This window comes from Chaetura pelagica, unplaced genomic scaffold, assembly GCF_000747805.2.
Source record: "Chaetura pelagica isolate M959 unplaced genomic scaffold, ChaPel_1.0 scaffold350, whole genome shotgun sequence".
Taxonomy (NCBI): Eukaryota; Metazoa; Chordata; class Aves; order Apodiformes; family Apodidae; genus Chaetura; species Chaetura pelagica.
This window is the reverse complement of record NW_009951818.1, coordinates 859,468-877,698: the sequence shown is the minus strand read 5'-3', so window position 1 is coordinate 877,698 and position 18,231 is coordinate 859,468. Positions and strand designations below refer to the sequence as shown.

The following is an 18,231-nucleotide window of genomic DNA, read 5'->3' as shown; positions in this document are numbered from 1 at the left end:
ACAGGTTTTACCCAAACTCTGGCATAAGAGCATCCCACACAGACATCCCAAGCCCTCTGCTTGCACAGCTTTCTTGAGTCTCTGTCCCAAAAGCCCAGATGAGGTGGAAGGGATGCGTGAACCCTGCTGTCAGCAGCAATTTCCTGCACCAGGTCTATACAACTTCTATGGACAAGTGCAGCACTTCCTATCTCCTAATACTGACCCTTGTGATCCCTCAGATTTATACCAAGTATGATATGTATGGGATGGATGGACTTTAGTCGATTTTGGTCACCTGTCTGGTGTGCTGCTCCTTACAGGAGGGTCACAGGTGTGTCCCTTGTCCTCCCTTCTGGTTCTGTAGTATAAGATGTTTAGCAGAACCAAACAATGACCTTGGTTCTGCTTACTATTCTCTAGCCATAACTATAGACATCAAGTGATATCAGGCCTAGAGGCAGGCACTGACTGGAAAACATGCTGTTACTTTCACCAACTGCAGTTACTCACAAGAGACTTCACTGAAAAGTAAAATTGCTAAAAGAAAATTGGTTTCATCCTGGCTCAAACCAGGACAACCAAGGAGCTGGATCCTGGTATTTCCTGATACCTTGTAAAATCCCTGTTTCCCATGTAGAGCTTGTGCCAAGCCATCATGTCCCCTGTTCACAGAGACATGTACTTGTGCCTGGGCATGGGGGATACTGAGGCAGAAGGATGCATGTGATGAGGCTGCTGAAGCTCTCAGCTGGCCAACACTGAGTGAAGCACAGTTTTGCTGTCAGTGATGGGGTGAAATTAGTTCTGCTGCCCTTGGGTTACACTGCTAATGCTCTCTGTTTAGTACTAGAAGCACACCTAATTTAAAGTATCATGTCTTAATATCCTAATGGCCTACACCTTCACAGAGTAGTGCCTCATCACTAACTCCAGCACTAACGTAACTAGTAGACTGTGAAAGGTTTTGGGATGCTGAGACCCCAAGAGGAGAACTGATCCATCTCCTTCATTAGCTGTCCTAATGCACATTGCCACCTTGCACGTCTTTTATACCATACAGGTATGGTTTGGTGGCCTTGGTGCCCTGAAGCATATCTGTGGGAAAAGGACAGACTCAGCTCGTGGCAGGTACATGGTAGGTGATGGTGGAAACTTCTCTGGGCACGCTGACTCTTGGTGCACAGCACGCTGATGGGGATTACCTAGCTCAATGTGAGACTCAGGAGATAGCACTTCAGGCACAGCCTGGAGCTCTGTAATTTGGGCCATAGGGGCCAATCTGTGGATGCTTCACGTGGCCTTAAATGCTCTGAATGCAGCTGACAAGTGATGTCCACCCAGGAGTTGTGGGGCTTAACCAGGCTGGGGACAGTTCCCTAGGGAGGTTGTCTGCACACGAAGGTCATTGGCACAATTGAGTGCTGAAGGTAGAAAACCAGGCTGCAACATGGTCCATGTTGTAGACCCTGCAGTATATGTTTTTGCACTGCCGTTCCTGTGACCTCTCAATTAATTTCTGACCCTTCCTGGTGGCTTCTTCGGAGTGACTGGAATTAGGATTGAACCCACAGTCCCATCTTGCAAAGGCTGCAGGCAGGAAAGACCTCTGGACTACTGTGTCCACTGCCCTAATGTCTTTGGGAAGAGGCTTCTGTGGTTTTTGCAATGGGAGGACTTTATTGCTCTCTCTGTCTGGTCTGTGGGGAAAGGGTGTTAGTAGATATAGGCTGAGATGCCCCTGCTGCTGCCTGACATGTGCTTGGAGCTGGGAGACTGGAGCCTCATCCTGGGGGGCAGCAGTGAGGGATGAAAGCCTGTGTCTACACCTCGCTGTTAACTGTGAGCAGGAGAGCTTGATCTGGAAATGCATGGCTGGCCCTGGGCTACGCATGAGTGGCTGCAGGCAGGAGAGGCTTTGCTTGGTGCTCACCCTGTGCTGCAGGCTCCAAAGGCTTTCCAGCATGGAGGGAACTTTTGAGGCTTTGTCCAATGCAACGATGTAGATGCCCCCTTCAGAACATCCCATTCAGAAATAGGGTCCTTACCCTTAGCTCTTGGTGGCTGAGCCATCCTGTCAAATTGTGTCCCTTTATCTGGCTTTTATACAAGCACTAGACAGGAGAATGTGGCTGAGCCTCCAAAGAGGAACTGCCCTTTGCCTGCTCTTGGACCCTATTCGTGTAACTCATCCAGGCAACCACTTTCTGAAGCCATTTTCCTTGCAGAGGTGGGAAGCCACCGTTTTGACCACTTTCTTCTTTGCTTTCATGAAAGATTGCTTCTAAGATGCTCCAAAACTGCCTGGCTTGGCCTCTTTCACCGCAGAGCATGGTGCTGGGAACAGAGTTCAGCAGCAACCAGCCTGTGCTGAATTGTCTTTTGTCCACTTCCCTTTATGTGGCCAGTTGGTAGTAGGAGCAGATTGCCTGTGTGGCTGGCTGTGGCCACCACTTTCTTCTTTGCTTTCATGAAAGATTGCTTCTAAGATGCTCCAAAACTGCCTGGCTTGGCCTCTTTCACCGCAGAGCATGGTGCTGGGAACAGAGTTCAGCAGCAACCAGCCTGTGCTGAATTGTCTTTTGTCCACTTCCCTTTATGTGGCCAGTTGGTAGTAGGAGCAGATTGCCTGTGTGGCTGGCTGTGGCCAGCCCGCAGCTGGTTTTATGAAGATGCTGGTGCAGTCCCTTGGCAGCCCCCCCTGCCCAGCCACATCAGGCAATGCCTAGGGAAGTACTGGCTGCTCTGTCTTCAGGGCCCTGAGCTCTTGGGTGGTGTTTAGTGTGTGGAGGAGCACTCTGGGCTTTTCCACCACTGTGGAGATGCTTCCAGCCCTCCAGAACCACTCCACAGCTGCTATCAGACCCTGGGGTCAACCGTTGCAGTGTCTTGTTTCTGCTTCTACTTTCAGTTGGGCTGAGAACCCAGCACAAGTTTGGAATGTCACCGTTGCATCCTCTGGTGATGTGCTCCAGCAGCTGCTGTGCTTATTCCCATGGCCAGTACTTGCTCCAAACCAGTTTTTCTCTGGGCAATGTGAGGATGTGGATGCGAGATGGAGACATGATCCCAAGGAGAGAAGCTTTGAGGAAAGCCTAGAAACACTCATTGGGTCCTTCTGACCTGGGGCAATCTGGATTCATGGCTGGGACTTAAGAGAGGTCCCAGAGAAACATCTGAGCTGCCCAGGAAGCTGTTTGCTCTCCGGTGTTTTGGTGACTTGGCTTCTTGGCTCATACACTGCAAGACACCTCCCTGTTCAGGCTGGAAGTGCAACAGAGCAGTGGGTCACGGGAGCTCCCTCCTAACACCCCTGACCCCAGGGAGCAGAGGGCACTTGTGGCAAGCTCAGGCAGCCCTGTTCCAGCGGCTACTGTAGTCACAGCCTTAAAGTGGCTGTGCTGAAATCTGAGCACAGATCTGTCTGTGATCGGGGATTGTTTTTGGCAGATGTGCTTTGGGATACGTTCCTCCTAACACGAAGATCTCGGCTGTCTGGAGACCCCTTAAGAGTAGCACATGCTTACCCGCTCCCTTCTGCCCATCTCCGTGCTCTAAACTTGCCCTCGTTGCGATGTTTTGCAGCTGTGGGGACGCGGGCAACAATCCTTTTCACCAAGGAGCCATACTCGCAGGATGCCCTGCCCGGCCGCAGCGCCATCCTGCGCTGCGAGGTGCAGGAGCCGGCAGACGTGGAGTTCGAGTGGCTGCAGAACGGGCTCCCCGTTCAGGACACAGAGCAGCGCTTCAAGGAAGGCAGCAACCTCCAGTTTGCTGCCGTCGACCGGCACCGGGATGCCGGGGGCTTCCAGTGTGTAGCCAGGAACTTGGTCACCGGGGAGGAGGCCCGCACAGCCAATGCATCTTTCAATATCAAGTGTGAGTGAAGAGGCGAGGGCAGCCCTGTGGCACGTGCCACAGCCTGGTGCTACCCACCATGGCCAGGGCAAAGCACTCTCCTGGGGGGGCCTGAGTCTGGGAACAGCTTTGTCAGGCTGCCTGCTAATGTGTGGGTGGGTGGTAGTGAGACAGGGATTGGGCAGCATGGATTGTGCAAGTAGGATTCCTCTCCAGCTACTCGGTGCCCTCTTGTCCCCAAGGCTGTCAGAGATGCTTTCTCCTGCTGCCTTCCCCATTTCCATATATGAAATGGGGATATTACAGCCCCAAGTGTGTCCTGAGCACTGCAGGTACTTTCAGAGCCCCTCTTACCCCTCAGAGAATAGCTACACGGGGGAAAGTGGGACATGTGTGGGGTGGGTGTCCCTTTTCTCTTTGCTGGCTTGAGGGTTCATGTGTCTCTGAGCACGATTGTGCCCTCACTGCCTGCTCTGCTTACTGCTGACTCAGCTTCCCCCTAGGCTCGGAGAGCCAGCTGTGCTGATATCCTTTGATCCCACAGGGATTGAAACGGGCAGTGTGGTGCTGAAGCAGCCGGCCGACGAGGCTGAGATCCAGCCCTCCTCCACAGTGGTGCTGCGGTGTCACATCGACGGCCACCCGCGGTAAGGGATGCCTCCCAAAGAGCGGGCCCTGCCAGGGGTCCCCTTGCACCTTTGCTGCATGCCCCTCCTCTCTCTCTTTCTCTCTGTCTCTCTCTCCTCTCCTCTGCGAGGATTCAGTAGAGTCTAGGGGAGGCGAAAGGCAGGATTGAGCCTGTGGCTGAGCACCAGGGGAGAAGGCAAATGGCTTCCTCGGAGCTGCGTAGCGAGGAGCACAGTAAGGACAGGCCATCACAGTCCGGTCACTGAGCTACTTCATGTGCTGTGGTCACTCTCTGTTGCTTTCCAGTTGTGTCCCGTCCACTTGGCTGCATGTCTCATGGCTTCGTGTGTGTGTTGGGGCCAGCACTGGGGCTGGAGAGCCAGGGAAACGGGGCCATTTCTGAGCTGCCTCCTCCACACATGTGCCCTCTGGGGAGCCGTGTTGGTGCCCTGCAGCCAGTCACCCTCTTGCTCCTGTCTTGCAGCCCCACGTGGCAGTGGTTTCGGGACGGCAGCCCCCTCCCCGAGGGCCGCAGCACCTATGCTGTCAGCAACAAGGAGCGAACGCTGACCTTGCACAGCACCAGCCCCGACGACAACGGTCTCTACTACTGCTGTGCCCGCAGCGCTGTGGGCTTTGTCTGCAGTCAGAACAACTTCACACTGAATATCATCGGTGAGTTATGTCCCAGCTGCTCAGGGCTGGGAGCTCAGCTGTTCTACTGCTTTGCTAGCAGCCTCCTCTTTGCTGCAGGGAAAGTGTCAGGCTGGTGTGACTTTCTCTGTGTGAAGCCCCTGGCCAGCTGACACACTGGCCAAGTTTAAACCTTACCCTGTCTATAGGTGTTAATTTACCACTATGACTTTCTGGGGCAGGTTTGTGCTGTTGTCTCTGGTGCTGGAGCACCAGGGTCCATCCTTCTTCAGCAGGTTTGGTTCCTGTAAGCTGTAGGTGCTGCTGGTTTTGCTAATACCAGTGCCACTGTGGTGCCAGGTGGCTGAGACACCCCATTAGCGAGGCCCAGGAAGGGCAGGAGATGTTTACCTTAGAGAAGTATTTGGAACTGGACAATGGAATTCACAGTCCAGTTATAGGCTTGATCTGTTTGCTGGGAGCCCAGGGTGCTTAGGGACTAGCAGGAAGCAGAAGTGGCTTTATCCAGGGCAGCTGTCCCTTGCAGTCCTGGGCTCCGGCTGCGGAACTACAGCTGTGCTGACATGTCTGTCTCCTTTGCACCCACAATGTGCTCACAGGGTGCACCCAGCTCTTTTTCGAGTTTCCCCCAGAGCACTGGTGAAGGGACACCATAGGCCACTCTGGTCTTTTCACCCTCCTGTGGTCTCTGCCTTTGCAGATGAGAGCTTTCCTCAGCCGGTGATCGTCCCGCAGGACCTCATCGTGACCAAGAACGAAGAGGCCATGTTTGACTGCCAGTTTGCAGCCATGCCCCCTCCCACACAGGAGTGGCTCTTTGAGGACAGCCCCATCACCAACAGATCCAAGTAACAGGGACCCCAGTGATGTGGGCAGGGCTGGGAGGAGAGGGGGGCACAGTATTCCAGAAGCAAGAGAGAGAGGCCAAACCCTGGCTGTGCCCGAGACCCAGTATTCAACATCAAGCTGGCCATTTGGTTTGGCTTCTCACCTTGGCTGGCTCGGGTTTAGCAGGGCTTTGGTACTTGTGCGTGGCTTTTATCTGCATAAGGACTCAGCAAGCTGTTTGTCCTTGAACGAGTTTGTAGGACTGTCATTCCTAGATGCCCACACATGATGATCTTAGAGGTGGGGACGTCTCCCAGCCCTGGATGTTCACGAGTGGCAATTTCGTGGATCCAGGGACAGCTCAAGCCCCAGTTACAGATTTAGGGTGATTCCCAGTGTCAGAGATGTCTTGGTACCAGATGCCCACAGGTGGTGATCTCAACTCAGAGACACCTCCTAGCCCCCAGCATCTGCACAATGATCACTGGGCCCATGGTTGTCCTGCATCTCCAGATACCAGTGCATGGTGATCCTCAGAGCCAGGAATGTTTCTGACTCCCAGACAGCTACATGTAAGGTAATCCCCAGAGCTGGGGATATCTCCCAGCCCAGGCTGCCCATGGATGGTGACCCTGGAGCTCAGACTGTGCAAGGCAAGTGGTGCTGTCTGGGTGCCAGATGCCCAGTGGCCTGGTAGCTCCCGGGCGCCACCTTGTGCCCTCTACATCCTTTCCTGGCTGTGCCAGCTTTCAGAGCTGGCCATGTTTGGTGATGCAACTTCTGGTGGGAACCAGCTCCTCTCCAAGAAAGAGGCTCCCATTAGCTCATTTCCTTCATGAAGCGTGTGTCCCAGCATCTCCTTTTTCATGTGTACTGCTCCCCCCATGCTGGGAAGCTTTGCCTTGACACAAAATCTCCCTTTTGGTCCCACGGGCCCATGTAAGACATGACAGGGCTGTGGCTCTGGCCTGGCTCCTGCAGAGGTGTCCACTGAGCCCTTCCTCCTCTCCTCACGTGCTCAGGACCACCGTGTTTGCCAATGGCTCCCTGCTGATCACCCAGGTGAGGGCTCGCAGCACCGGTGTCTATAAGTGCGTTGGCCACGGGCAGAGGGGGAAAGCTCTTGTGCTGAAGGCGACTCTGCGGCTAGCAGGTGAGCTCCTGGGGCAGGTGGCGGGGTGGGCAGTGGGTCCCAGGCTTGCATTGTCACTCTGGAGCTATGTGGCAGCACAGTGATGGGTTAGTACCTGGAGAACTGCTTGGGTTTTCTGCCAAATGGCTCATCCTTGTTGCCTGCTTCAGGGGAGCAAACACATTTTATGTGCTTTCTCCCTCGGCTGGTGTCTCCCGTGGGAATGATGATGCTAGTAGGTTGGCTACATGTTCCTGCCCTGTTTTTGAGCCCTGCTGTCTATTGCTTCTCTCAGAGATCGAAGAAATGGCACCCTTCTCCCCAAAAGTGTTGACAGCGAACCAGGGGCACCGCGTGGCCTGCGCTGCCCCGCGAGGCGTACCGACTCCTGAAGTCTGGTGGGAAAGGAACCAGGAGCGAGTTCCCACTGCTGGCAGGGTGCACCAAGATGCAGGGCAGCTCATTTTCACCAGTATCAGCGAGACAGACTCAGGGACGTACATTTGCCATGCTGCTAACAAGGCTGGAGAGAAGAAACAGGAGCTGAGCATCACTGTGGCTAGTAGGCAGCTTTCAGGGAAGGGCTGGGAGGAGAGAAAGGGCTGGATGGCGGGCTTGGGATGAGCTGGGGTGGGATGGTGAATCACCTCAGTGATACAGAGAGGTACTTCTCATGACTGGGCTGCAGGGCCTTGTGGTTGGCTGCACACTGCCTGTCTGGTCTGCGCTGGTGCTGGCTAGAGGGGTGGTGAGCGGCCCTGTGTAACCCCTTGCATCTGTGCCCAGCGGTACCCAAGTGGGTGGAGATGCCCAAGGACAGCCAGCTGGAGGAGAGCAAGCCAGGGTACCTGCACTGCCTCAGCAAGGCCTCCCTGAAGCCCACCGTCACCTGGTACCGCAATGGTGTCTCCATCTCTGAGGTGAGGTGATGGGGAAGGCCCTTGCTGCTCATGGGCACTTCTGCCAGGTGCATGCTCAGCTTCTTCCTCTGCTGCTGCTGTTTCTTGTCCTGCTCCTAAGCCCAGCTTCCCTGTCATCCCCACTCTGGTCGCGTTCCTGACACCATTCTTATCCTACTGCTGTAGAGGTGTACAGCTGGCTGTCTCGAGCACCTTGGCTGGCAGTCAATCCTGTGCTTTTGGGGCAGTGACAAGAGAGGTGTCCCTCCAAGATGTCACCGCAGCTTGTCTCAGTCCTCCACGTGGGTCTCAGCAGGGCTGTGGGCACAGCAGTCTCAGCATGGTGTGGAGCATCAGGCATGCCACAAGCAAGGTCTGAGCCCAGGGCTGGTGACTGTAATTTCTGCTCCGTTCCCTCACTCCCTGTGGGCAGGACTCGCGGTTTGAGATCTCAGAGAACGGGACACTGCGCATCAACAACGTGGAGGTTTACGACGGGACCGTGTACAAGTGTGTGAGCAGCACGCCGGCAGGCAGCATCGAGGGGTACGCGCGGGTGCATGTGCTAGGTAAGCTGAGAAACACCCCACTCCCTGCCCGTGTGGGGAGCTCTTCTGCCAGGCATTGATCCCCCCAGCTCTGTCGTCTCCTGCAGCTGGGGGTGGCCTTAACAGTACAGGTGTCTCTTGCAGAGAAGCTGAAGTTCACCCCCCCGCCCCAGCCGCTGCAGTGCATGGAGTTTGATAAGGAGGTTACAGTGTCCTGCTCAGCCACAGGCCGGGAAAAGCCCACCATCCAGTGGACTAAAACAGGTAAGGGGGACTTGGATACGGGATGTGTGTGTCTGACCCTGGGGCCCCAGAAGTTTTGGGTTGGCCCACCTCCCAACACGGGTGAAGCCCTGGCGCTGTGGCTGCCTGGGAAGCAGGCACAGTGCATCCCTCTTCTTGCATCCTGCAGATGGGAGCAGCCTGCCATCCCACGTCAGCCACAATGCTGGCATCTTGTCCTTCCACAAGGTGAGCAGGAGCGACTCAGGGAACTACACGTGCATCGCCTCCAACAGCCCGCAGGGCGAGATCCGTGCTACTGTGCAGCTGGTGGTGGCAGGTGAGGGCTGCACCAGGGAAGTGGGTCCCCTGCTGTGCTGCCCGTGCAGTGGGTTTGCCTGGGTGGCACCCAACTGGTGTGCTTCTGCAGGGGGAGAAGCGTATCTGGCCTGACCCCAAACTCTGCCCCATGGCACTCGAGTGTCTTGTTTGTCAGTGCCTGAGAGGGCATGTGCCACCATGCCAGTACTGACCCTGCTCTCTTGTGGGAGCTCAGCACCATTCCCAGGAGCTGACAGTGTTCCTGTTGGCTTCCCTGCTTTCAGTTTACGTCACCTTCAAGCTAGAGCCAGAGCCCACCACAGTGTACCAGGGGCACACTGCCATGTTCCAGTGCCAGGCAGAGGGAGACCCAGTACCGCACATCCAGTGGAAAGGGAAGGACAAGATTTTGGATCCCGGCAAGCTGCTGCCCAGGTACACAGCCTCTGTTCCAAACTGAAATGTGACACAGCATGGCTCTCCCCACGCCTACCCAGCATGTGGGTCTGGGGCTGCCTGGGAAGCAGGCACAGTGCATCCCTCTTCTTGCATCCTGCAGATGGGAGCAGCCTGCCATCCCACGTCAGCCACAATGCTGGCATCTTGTCCTTCCACAAGGTGAGCAGGAGCGACTCAGGGAACTACACGTGCATCGCCTCCAACAGCCCGCAGGGCGAGATCCGTGCTACTGTGCAGCTGGTGGTGGCAGGTGAGGGCTGCACCAGGGAAGTGGGTCCCCTGCTGTGCTGCCCATGCAGTGGGTTTGCCTGGGTGGCACCCAACTGGTGTGCTTCTGCAGGGGGAGAAGCGTATCTGGCCTGACCCCAAACTCTGCCCCATGGCACTCGAGTGTCTTGTTTGTCAGTGCCTGAGAGGGCATGTGCCACCATGCCAGTACTGACCCTGCTCTCTTGTGGGAGCTCAGCACCATTCCCAGGAGCTGACAGTGTTCCTGTTGGCTTCCCTGCTTTCAGTTTACGTCACCTTCAAGCTAGAGCCAGAGCCCACCACAGTGTACCAGGGGCACACTGCCATGTTCCAGTGCCAGGCAGAGGGAGACCCAGTGCCGCACATCCAGTGGAAAGGGAAGGACAAGATTTTGGATCCCGGCAAGCTGCTGCCCAGGTACACAGCCTCTGTTCCAAACTGAAATGTGACACAGCATGGCTCTCCCCATGCCTACCCAGCATGTGGGTCTTGAGTTCCTATCTTGGCGGGCGCAGAGTCGGTTGTCTCCGTGTCCCAGGGCCCGGATGCTCCTGTCCCTAGGGTTACCCTTTCTGCCACATCCTGCCAAGCTGCAGCTGAGCTGCAACCATTTGTTCCTGAGCATTGCACAGCCTGAGATTCAAGATGATGGCACTGGGGGCATGGGGCTGAGGCATCCTGGGGAGATGGGGCTACAGACGCCCCAAGACTGCCTTTACCCTCTGGTACTTGCAAAGGGCTCTATGTGGTTGGCAGGATTCAGATCATGCCCAATGGCTCCTTGGTGATTTACGACGTCACCACTGAGGACTCTGGAAAATACACCTGTATCGCCGGCAACAGCTGCAACATCAAGCACCGTGAGGCCTTCCTATATGTTGTAGGTAAGGGAGGTGTCCAACGTTGGGATGTGGCCTTCTGGTATCCCTGGCAGCTCTAGGTCCTGCTTCTGGCCCCTCTGGGATGCAGCACAGCGTGCTGCGGGCTGTGGCTAGATGAGGAGGTTGCCACAGCTGTGCGGGGGGGTTTCCTCATTCCTCCAGCTCATTCCTGAGTAGGATTTGGGAAATCCCTCCGCACCCTCATGGGTTCGGTGCTGTCTGCCCCACAGACAAGCCAGCAGTGGAAGAGGATGAGGGACCTGGCAGCCACACGCCCTACAAGATGATCCAGACCATCGGGCTTTCGGTGGGGGCAGCTGTTGCCTACATCATTATCGTGCTGGGGCTGATGTTCTACTGCAAGAAGCGGAGAAAAGCCAAGAGGCTGAAGAAGCACCCAGAGGGCGAGGAGCCAGAAATGGAGTGTCTGAATGGTGAGGCCAGCATCCCTGGCAGTGGGGGTTTCACTGCTGGCCCCTTAGCCTCGGGCTGAGGGACAGGGAGCTCCCAGGGAGCAGGGGATTTCTGCTTAGCCTTGGGAGTCTCTTGCTCTTGGTTTTGGCTGTGGTGGGTGGCAGACACCTGCTACCAGTTGAAAAACAGACAAGTGTGAGACATGCATCCCAGCCCCATGTGGTGGCCATCTCTGTCTGCTGAATTATATATGGCTTCAGCTTTCCACAACCTTTACATGGCATCATATACACCCTTTGCCAAGGCAAGGGAAGTGTCCCTACTGCAGTGTAATGAAATAGTAGTACTTGGCTGGCCTGTTCAAATCACAATTCTAGCAGCTCCTGGTGCTGAAGGGAAGACTTTGAACAGCCCTGTACTCTGCTGGGAGCCATGAATTTTAAGCCTCTACAGTACCCTCCAACAAGGACTTCTGAAGGATAACAGGTTATCTAAAAACTCTTTGGTTTTTTTCAAGCTTGTAACCTACCAGCTCTGCACTAGAACACACAGCTCTTCTGTATGTCTGATAGCTCCTGCAAACGCCTTTTCTGGTTGCACTGGTCTGCCTTCTGAGATGTGGAGCCCCAGACAGGACTTGGTGCCTCCAGCTTTGCAGCTTGACACAGCTGTGCCACTGACTTCAGTTCCTTCTCCACAGAGCTTGCTCTGGAGGGAGTGCAGGCAGCTCAGGGCTGAGTCTGCCACTGTGGATGGGATGTTGGGGTGTCAGGGTTGCTTTCCCCAGGCTTCATGTTGTATCTCTGGCTGCACCTCCTAGTGCTCCATATCCCTCTGCAGCTGGCTACAGCTGCTCTAGACCTTTGCTGCTAGCTAAATTGGCATCTTTGGCAAACAGCTGCCAGAAGCACCCCTTCCATGTTGTCAACATGTTGTACTACCCTGGCTCCTACCTTGTATGTGTCCACTAGAGGATGTTCCCTCCTATCCTGTGACAGCTGAGCTGCTTTTTAACAGCTGTTTCCATAAGACTGTGCAAAATCCCTTAAAATAGACTAAACTGGGTCCTCATTGTGCATGAGGTACATGATTCCTTTAGTGAAACCAAGGCATCTCTGGGGCATCATTTCATTTTTCTAAAGCTGTTTCAGCCCTTTCTCCTGACATCGTGGTTGACCTTGCATCCCTGATACCAGCGAGGGCTTGTAAAATGATGGGGTGCATTTGAGTTTGTTGCCCTTATAATTCCCTCAATCTCTTCCTGTCCTCCCCTGCCATAAATGCTCCCCCATCCCATTTCTCCAGCACACAGCTGCATCCTCATCATGTGGGGGTGGCTGTAAGGTCCTGACAAAACTGCTGGGTTCATTTCCTGTATTTCCTCTGGTATTGGTACTTTGAACAGAGCCAACCCTCCAGAAGAGAAGTCTGGCTGTCAGAAACCTCCTGGGAACAGAGATGCAGGAGCATCTCTTCACCTTTGTGCTCTGCTACAGTCACCACTGTGAGCTCTTCCTGTGGACAAGTCACAGGCAGCTCACCTATGCCAACAGACTCTGGCCAGAATTCTCTTCCTGGGAAATGATTTGTCTTAATTTTTATTTTTTTTTTTGAGGTGATCTCAGATTTTTATTTTGGTCTATCTTATATTTTTCTTTTTATTCTGCCAGCGTTTGCCTTTTCTTTTTCTCTTCATCTAGAACCAGTTTAGCTGTCAGAAATGCATCCTTAACTGCTACAAGCAGATCCAGCTGCCTACACTTCTTTTTGGTACTTCCATAGCCTCTCTGGAGAAGTGGTTTGGGTTTGCTGTCAGCTCCAGTGGAGTCACCCCCTTCACCATGGTCTTCAAAGATTTGGCTCTTTTCCTCCTTTTGATGTGGTTCCTCTTTAGCTGGGTGACCTGAAGTATCTCGGCACCTACCTGATGACAAGTACTCCCTGTCTGACCACCAGCTGACTTTTCCAGTGCCCTTAGGATCCAGACAGATTTGACCTTCCTATGGATTTGCAGTGGATCTTTCCTATGGATCACCTGTGGATCAATGCACTCCTAACAAGTCAGTCACCTTCCAAGGTCACGTCCTTGGTGTGCCGCATCCTCTGTAACAAGGGTGCTTGCTCTCAGTGTCCCTTTGTCTGACTGTTCTGCTTTTTTGGGGTGAACGCAGATAGCATTTGGGGGAGGTTAACAGCTGGGGGGAGCTGATTTCTGAAGGGAGAGCTTGATTTCTGTGTTGGCATGTGCTGATTTCACCAGGGCAGTGTGTCTGTGTCTCTTTCTCTAGGAGATGCTCAGGTGTTGCAAGCAGGTGGGCAAAGCAGGCAGCTTCTCTATGCTTGGGTCCCCTCTGGACTGCTAGATACATAAATTAAACTTGCTATTCATATTGCAGGCCCTTTGTTATTGATTGTCTTGTCAAAGTTCTGTGAAACACGGCGATACCTGTTCTCACAAGTTGTCTGTCCTTGCTGCCTGCTGGTGCTGTCTCTCAGTGGCAGAGTACTCACTCTGCAGCCTTGGAGATTTTCTTGGCACAGTTGCAGTGCTCATCTGGTATTATCCTCTTGGCTTCAAGCTTGTAGTCTTGAGACATTATCAGTCATGAATGCGGACAGCACAATCTTGTTAATAATTAGCAGAAAACCAATGAGAGTCTTAAGTAGTGTCAAGCTTTGGTTTATGCGGTAGAGGTTGCTTTATCACTATGGTCTTCTGCAAATGCTACTCCAGCAGGACAGAGAGGACAGCTTTCAGTAGCTATGGCTCGTAAGTTAACATAGCTCAGTTTTCGCGGCTCCAAGCCTACGTGTGACAAAGCCATGGTCCCTGTCATGGTTGCCAGACCTGCTCAAGAGGTGCTGGTGCCTCTCCTGTACGCATGCATTGTAAGCATGTGTGTACACATAGTGCTGTACAGTACACCTTGAAGGAAATCATGGGCAGTGGGGTTCCTGTTGTGGTTACCTCATGTTGAGTCAGGTCTTAATTTTGTGGTTAAATCCTTTTGCATGGTCAGGTGTTTCCCTAGTGCTTGCTCCTGGACTAGCTGAAACAGAGTGTGTGCACAGCAATAGAGTGATGCTGCACATGTGTCAGCCACCTTAGCTTGGTGCTGTGCCCTGCTTTACATTCAAATTCCTGCCTTCAGCTTATGGAAAGTACTGCTTCCTAGTGCCAAGTGTGATCCAAGCAGTAAATGCATTCAAAATCAAGATTTGCTGTCTATCTGTACAGTCTTTCCCCTGCAAGCTGCCTGTAAAATGCAGGGTTCCCTACTGAAGGTAATGATGTTTTGTCCTGGTCACTGGCTTCTGTTTGTGCCAGGGAACTTTGTAGTGGAGAAAGCTTGCTGGGGTTGACTGCAAGGACAGTGTTTCCTAGCGCTGCTTCGACCCAGGCAGTAAACTTCAGGCTGATGTGATCTGAGAGTTTGAGGTTACCCAGGACATGAGCATTGCTGGCTTGCTGGGGAGTGAGCAGGAGCAGGGGAGTCAAGCTGCAGCAGCCTATGCCAGATAGACTTGAGAGTCGTCTGGGCATCATAAGACTGGTTATAGTGATCAGGGTCCTCTCTGCTCTGTCTCTGCCTCACACGTCCAATCTCTTGCTGCTGTTCTGCAGAGTTGTCAATGGTAGTTTGGATGTAGCCACACCTTTGGGATGGCTGAGTGGCATGGGATGGACAAGGCCAGATGGGGTTGGTTGGCTCTGGGACCAAAGCAGTTGTTCAGCATCCGATTTCAAAGGTGGCTGCAGGGCTGGCAGAGACAGACATAAGCCTAGAGGGAACAACTGTGTGGAGGCCACTCTGTTGCCTGGGGCTAGAAATCAAGCTGGGGTGCTTGGAGGAAATTGGGCGTGCTTGGAGTATCAATCCTTGAAGAAAGGGACTGATCATGACATTTACTGCACAGCCTGGCAGGATGCTGAAGCGATTTGTGCTTTCCTTGTAGGTGGTGCTTTGCTGCAGAATGGACAGATGACAGCAGAGATCCAGGAAGAAGTAGCCTTGACCAACCTGGGCAGCAGCTCTGGGGCCAGCAAGCGGCACAGCGCTGCCGACAAGATGCACTTTCCACGTTCCAATCTGCAGACAATCACAACCCTGGGTATGCTGAGTCACCCTGGCCCTGGCAGAACGCCAGCAGGAAACCTGTGGCTGAAACCTTAGCACGTCCTAGCCAGAAAACTGGATGTGCTGGGGTACTCTGCTGGGGTCCTGCAGCTGCTGGGCTTTCAAATACATGTGCTGTCCTAGTGTGTGCTGTCTTCCCACGTGCTGCTCTACACTTTCAGGCAAGGGGGAGTTTGGTGAAGTGTTCCTGGCCAAGGCAAAAGGTGCAGAGGATGGTGAGGGTGAAGCACTGGTCCTGGTGAAGAGCCTGCAGACAAGGGATGAGCAGCTGCAACTGGACTTCCGGCGGGAGGCAGAGATGTTTGGCAAGCTGAACCACTCCAACGTGGTGCGGCTGCTGGGGCTGTGCCGTGAGGCAGAGCCACACTACATGGTCCTGGAGTATGTGGACTTGGTAAGGGCTCTGCCAACAGTGCCAAGTGGGCCAGGCTGGCAGCACAGGCAAGCAAGAGGGAGACCAGGCTGAGCTTAACGCTGTTCTCAGCATGTGGAGGAGTCTTGAGGGGAATGGGGGTCGTGCAAGATGTGGAGGTGACTTTGTCCTCTTCCACATTCTCCTGATTTCGGTTTTCTGTCCAGGGTTCAGCTCACAAGTTAAGCTGTGGGACTGGATGCTGCAGAGTGGCTGTGAATGCTAAGGGCTACTATGGGGAGCCCAGAGTTCATGGGAAATAAGTCAATTTGGGCCATGAAAAGCCTCCTGGAAGCATCAGACCGGCTTGCTCTGATCTTAGTCAGTTGAGGCACAGAAGTGAGATACTGGCTTGCCCTACAGGGCAGGGATGTGGAGAACAGGCAGGGACTTATGGCCCAGGAGATGAGGATCTGTGGGGCTCCCAGTGAGCCTGCCACATCCAGGCACTGCAGGGACTGATGCAGCTGGCAGCATGGAGAGCTGCTGCCTCTGAGTTACCCCTCTTGTCTCCTAGGGCGACCTAAAGCAGTTCCTGAGGATCTCCAAGAGCAAAGATGAGTCTCTGAAGCCGCAGCCCCTCACTACCAAACATAAGGTGACAGTGCAGCTTTGACAGTGCTGTGGAGCTGGGGACCCTGCAGAGGGCAGCCGGTGCTGACATCTTTCTGGGGTCAGGTGTCTCTCTGCACACAGGTTGCCCTGGGCATGGAACACCTCTCCAACGGCAGGTTTGTGCACCGGGACTTGGCAGCCAGGAACTGTCTGGTCAGTGCCCAGCGGCAGGTCAAGGTTTCATCCCTGAGCCTCAGCAAGGACGTGTACAGCAGGTCAGCCGGGAGCCTGGCATGGGAGTGGGAGGGGGCAGGCTGGTGCCAGTCTCATTGCTTGTCTGTTCTGCCTGCAGCGAGTACTACCACTTCCGCCAGGCCCGGATCCCGCTACGCTGGATGCCACCTGAGGCTGTGCTGGAGGATGAGTTCTCCACCAAGTCAGACGTGTGGTCCTTCGGGGTGCTCATGTGGGAGGTCTTCATGCATGGGGAGATGCCCTACACCCCGCTGGCAGATGATGAGGTCCTAGCAGGTATGTGGAGTACCTTGTGTGCTGTCCCTGGCACCGTAGCCTACTTCCTTCTCTTGTGTTAGGAGGGGGCCAGCTGGCCTGTGTGATATCTCCCCTGTTGACATGATACTGGTCTGGCTGGTCCACGTGGAGGGATGCTGCCTTCCTCCTGCCCCAAGGAGACAATCGCATCTCTTTCCAATGGCCATTTGGACTTTGCTTTCGTGCCAGGTCTGCAGTCAGGAAAGATGAAGCTCCCGCACCCGGAGGGCTGCCCATCCCGCCTGGTCAAGCTGATGCAGCGCTGCTGGGCCCCCAGCCCCAAGGATCGACCCTCCTTCAGCGAGCTCGCCACCACCCTTGGGGACAGCCCAGCTGACAGCAAAGTCTGAATACCTCAGCCCTCGCTGGGGACGGATACGGTGGGGTGGACAGGGGTCTGTCTGTAGGTGCCTGGGAAGCCCCTGGCACTCCTGTGGCCCCTTGCTGTGAGCCTGACCTTGATGTGCCAGCAAGCAGCTCAGCACCAGCAGCTGCTGAACTGAAAGCACAAGCCGTTGTACCCTATCCTCCTTGCCCCTCCTCCACAGGTTCCAAAAGACAGCCCCTGCTGCCTCTTGCTCTCCACCTGCCCAGCCTGGCACTCCTTGGCTGCTGGGGTGGCTGGAGTGCAGCTCCCCCTGGCTCTGTGAGAGCTGAGCTCCAGCACCAGGCTCTCAGTCCCTGCTTGCCATGTGCATATCTGCCGGCCTGGCCCGGCCTCTCTCTCCATCCATCTGTGCTAGGCATGCCTGCCTGCCTCCCCCGTGCCCCACAGGTACAGGCCAGCCTTGAGGAACACTAAGTGCCTGGCATATGAAGGAGCTCACTACCTTTCCCAACTACCCTGTGCCTTTTTTTTGTACACAACTCTGGGACTTGCCCCCTTTCTCCCTCTTCCCCTTCCAGAGCGCCTACTCCTCCCTACCGACTCCTTCCTACCATAGTATTTCTGTTACTGGAATGCAGCCTAGAGTGGGTTAGTTTGTTTGCTTGAGCAGAGGGTACTGCAGCCAAGAAAGGGTTTTGTTGGGGTTTTATGTGCTGCTCTCAATAAAGAAGGCGCTTTTTTTGTTGGTTTTTTTTGACTTTGTAATATGCTGCTGTCAGATGGCTGTTACACTGATTTCCTCCGCGTGGTTCCTGGGAAGGTTTGGGGGCTGGTTCCTCAGGGATCTGTCTCCTGTCTTTAACCCTTTTTGCCTCCTTCCCGGCTGGATCTGAGAAGCCATTCCCAGTCTGTCATGCCCTGAGGGACCACTTTGCCTTAGTGCTTACTGTGTCGCTGAGCAGTCATGGGTTGCTTTCCAAGAGAGACAAGTCTCAAGAGAAAATGTCCCTCTTATATTCTTTGCAGGCAAGCACTTACGGTCTTGTTGACAGGCTCCTCCCTTGTTCAGGTAGCCAAGATTTTTAGCAACTTTTCTCCTTTATAATTGGGCTTGTTCACCCACCCCTGTGGGCTGGGGACACCTTTCCAGCCAGCACTGAGTTGTGTTTTCAAA

The 18,231-nt window shown here is 54.3% G+C and overlaps 1 protein-coding gene across 1 annotated transcript; it reads left to right on the top strand.

The window, feature by feature from the left end:
• Positions 1-1,714: 1,714 nt before the first annotated feature.
• On the top strand, positions 1,715-17,116 carry PTK7 (protein tyrosine kinase 7). Its single transcript, XM_010008703.1, has 20 exons — positions 1,715-1,781; positions 3,565-3,858; positions 4,382-4,484; positions 4,949-5,139; positions 5,819-5,966; positions 6,969-7,099; positions 7,374-7,640; positions 7,865-7,998; positions 8,411-8,546; positions 8,670-8,789; positions 8,938-9,087; positions 10,043-10,193; positions 10,533-10,660; positions 10,888-11,091; positions 15,029-15,184; positions 15,372-15,604; positions 16,140-16,220; positions 16,301-16,452; positions 16,530-16,708; positions 16,919-17,116. Exons 1-20 carry the CDS (start codon positions 1,715-1,717, stop codon positions 17,077-17,079), a joined length of 3,186 nt encoding a protein of 1,061 aa, XP_010007005.1. The 3' UTR covers positions 17,080-17,116.
• The last annotated feature ends 1,115 nt before the right edge of the window (positions 17,117-18,231 follow it).

What these genes read in the sequence shown, in the direction of transcription:
- PTK7 (XM_010008703.1), top strand. Translation starts at nt 1,715, where the DNA reads ATGCCCCTGCTGCTGCCTGACATGTGCTTGGAGCTGGGAGACTGGAGC. An exon ending in AGAAATGGAGTGTCTGAATG is followed by an intron (nt 11,092 to 15,028) that starts GTGAGGCCAGCA and finishes CTTTCCTTGTAG; the next exon opens with GTGGTGCTTTGCTGCAGAAT. An exon ending in TCCTGGAGTATGTGGACTTG is followed by an intron (nt 15,605 to 16,139) that starts GTAAGGGCTCTG and finishes CTTGTCTCCTAG; the next exon opens with GGCGACCTAAAGCAGTTCCT.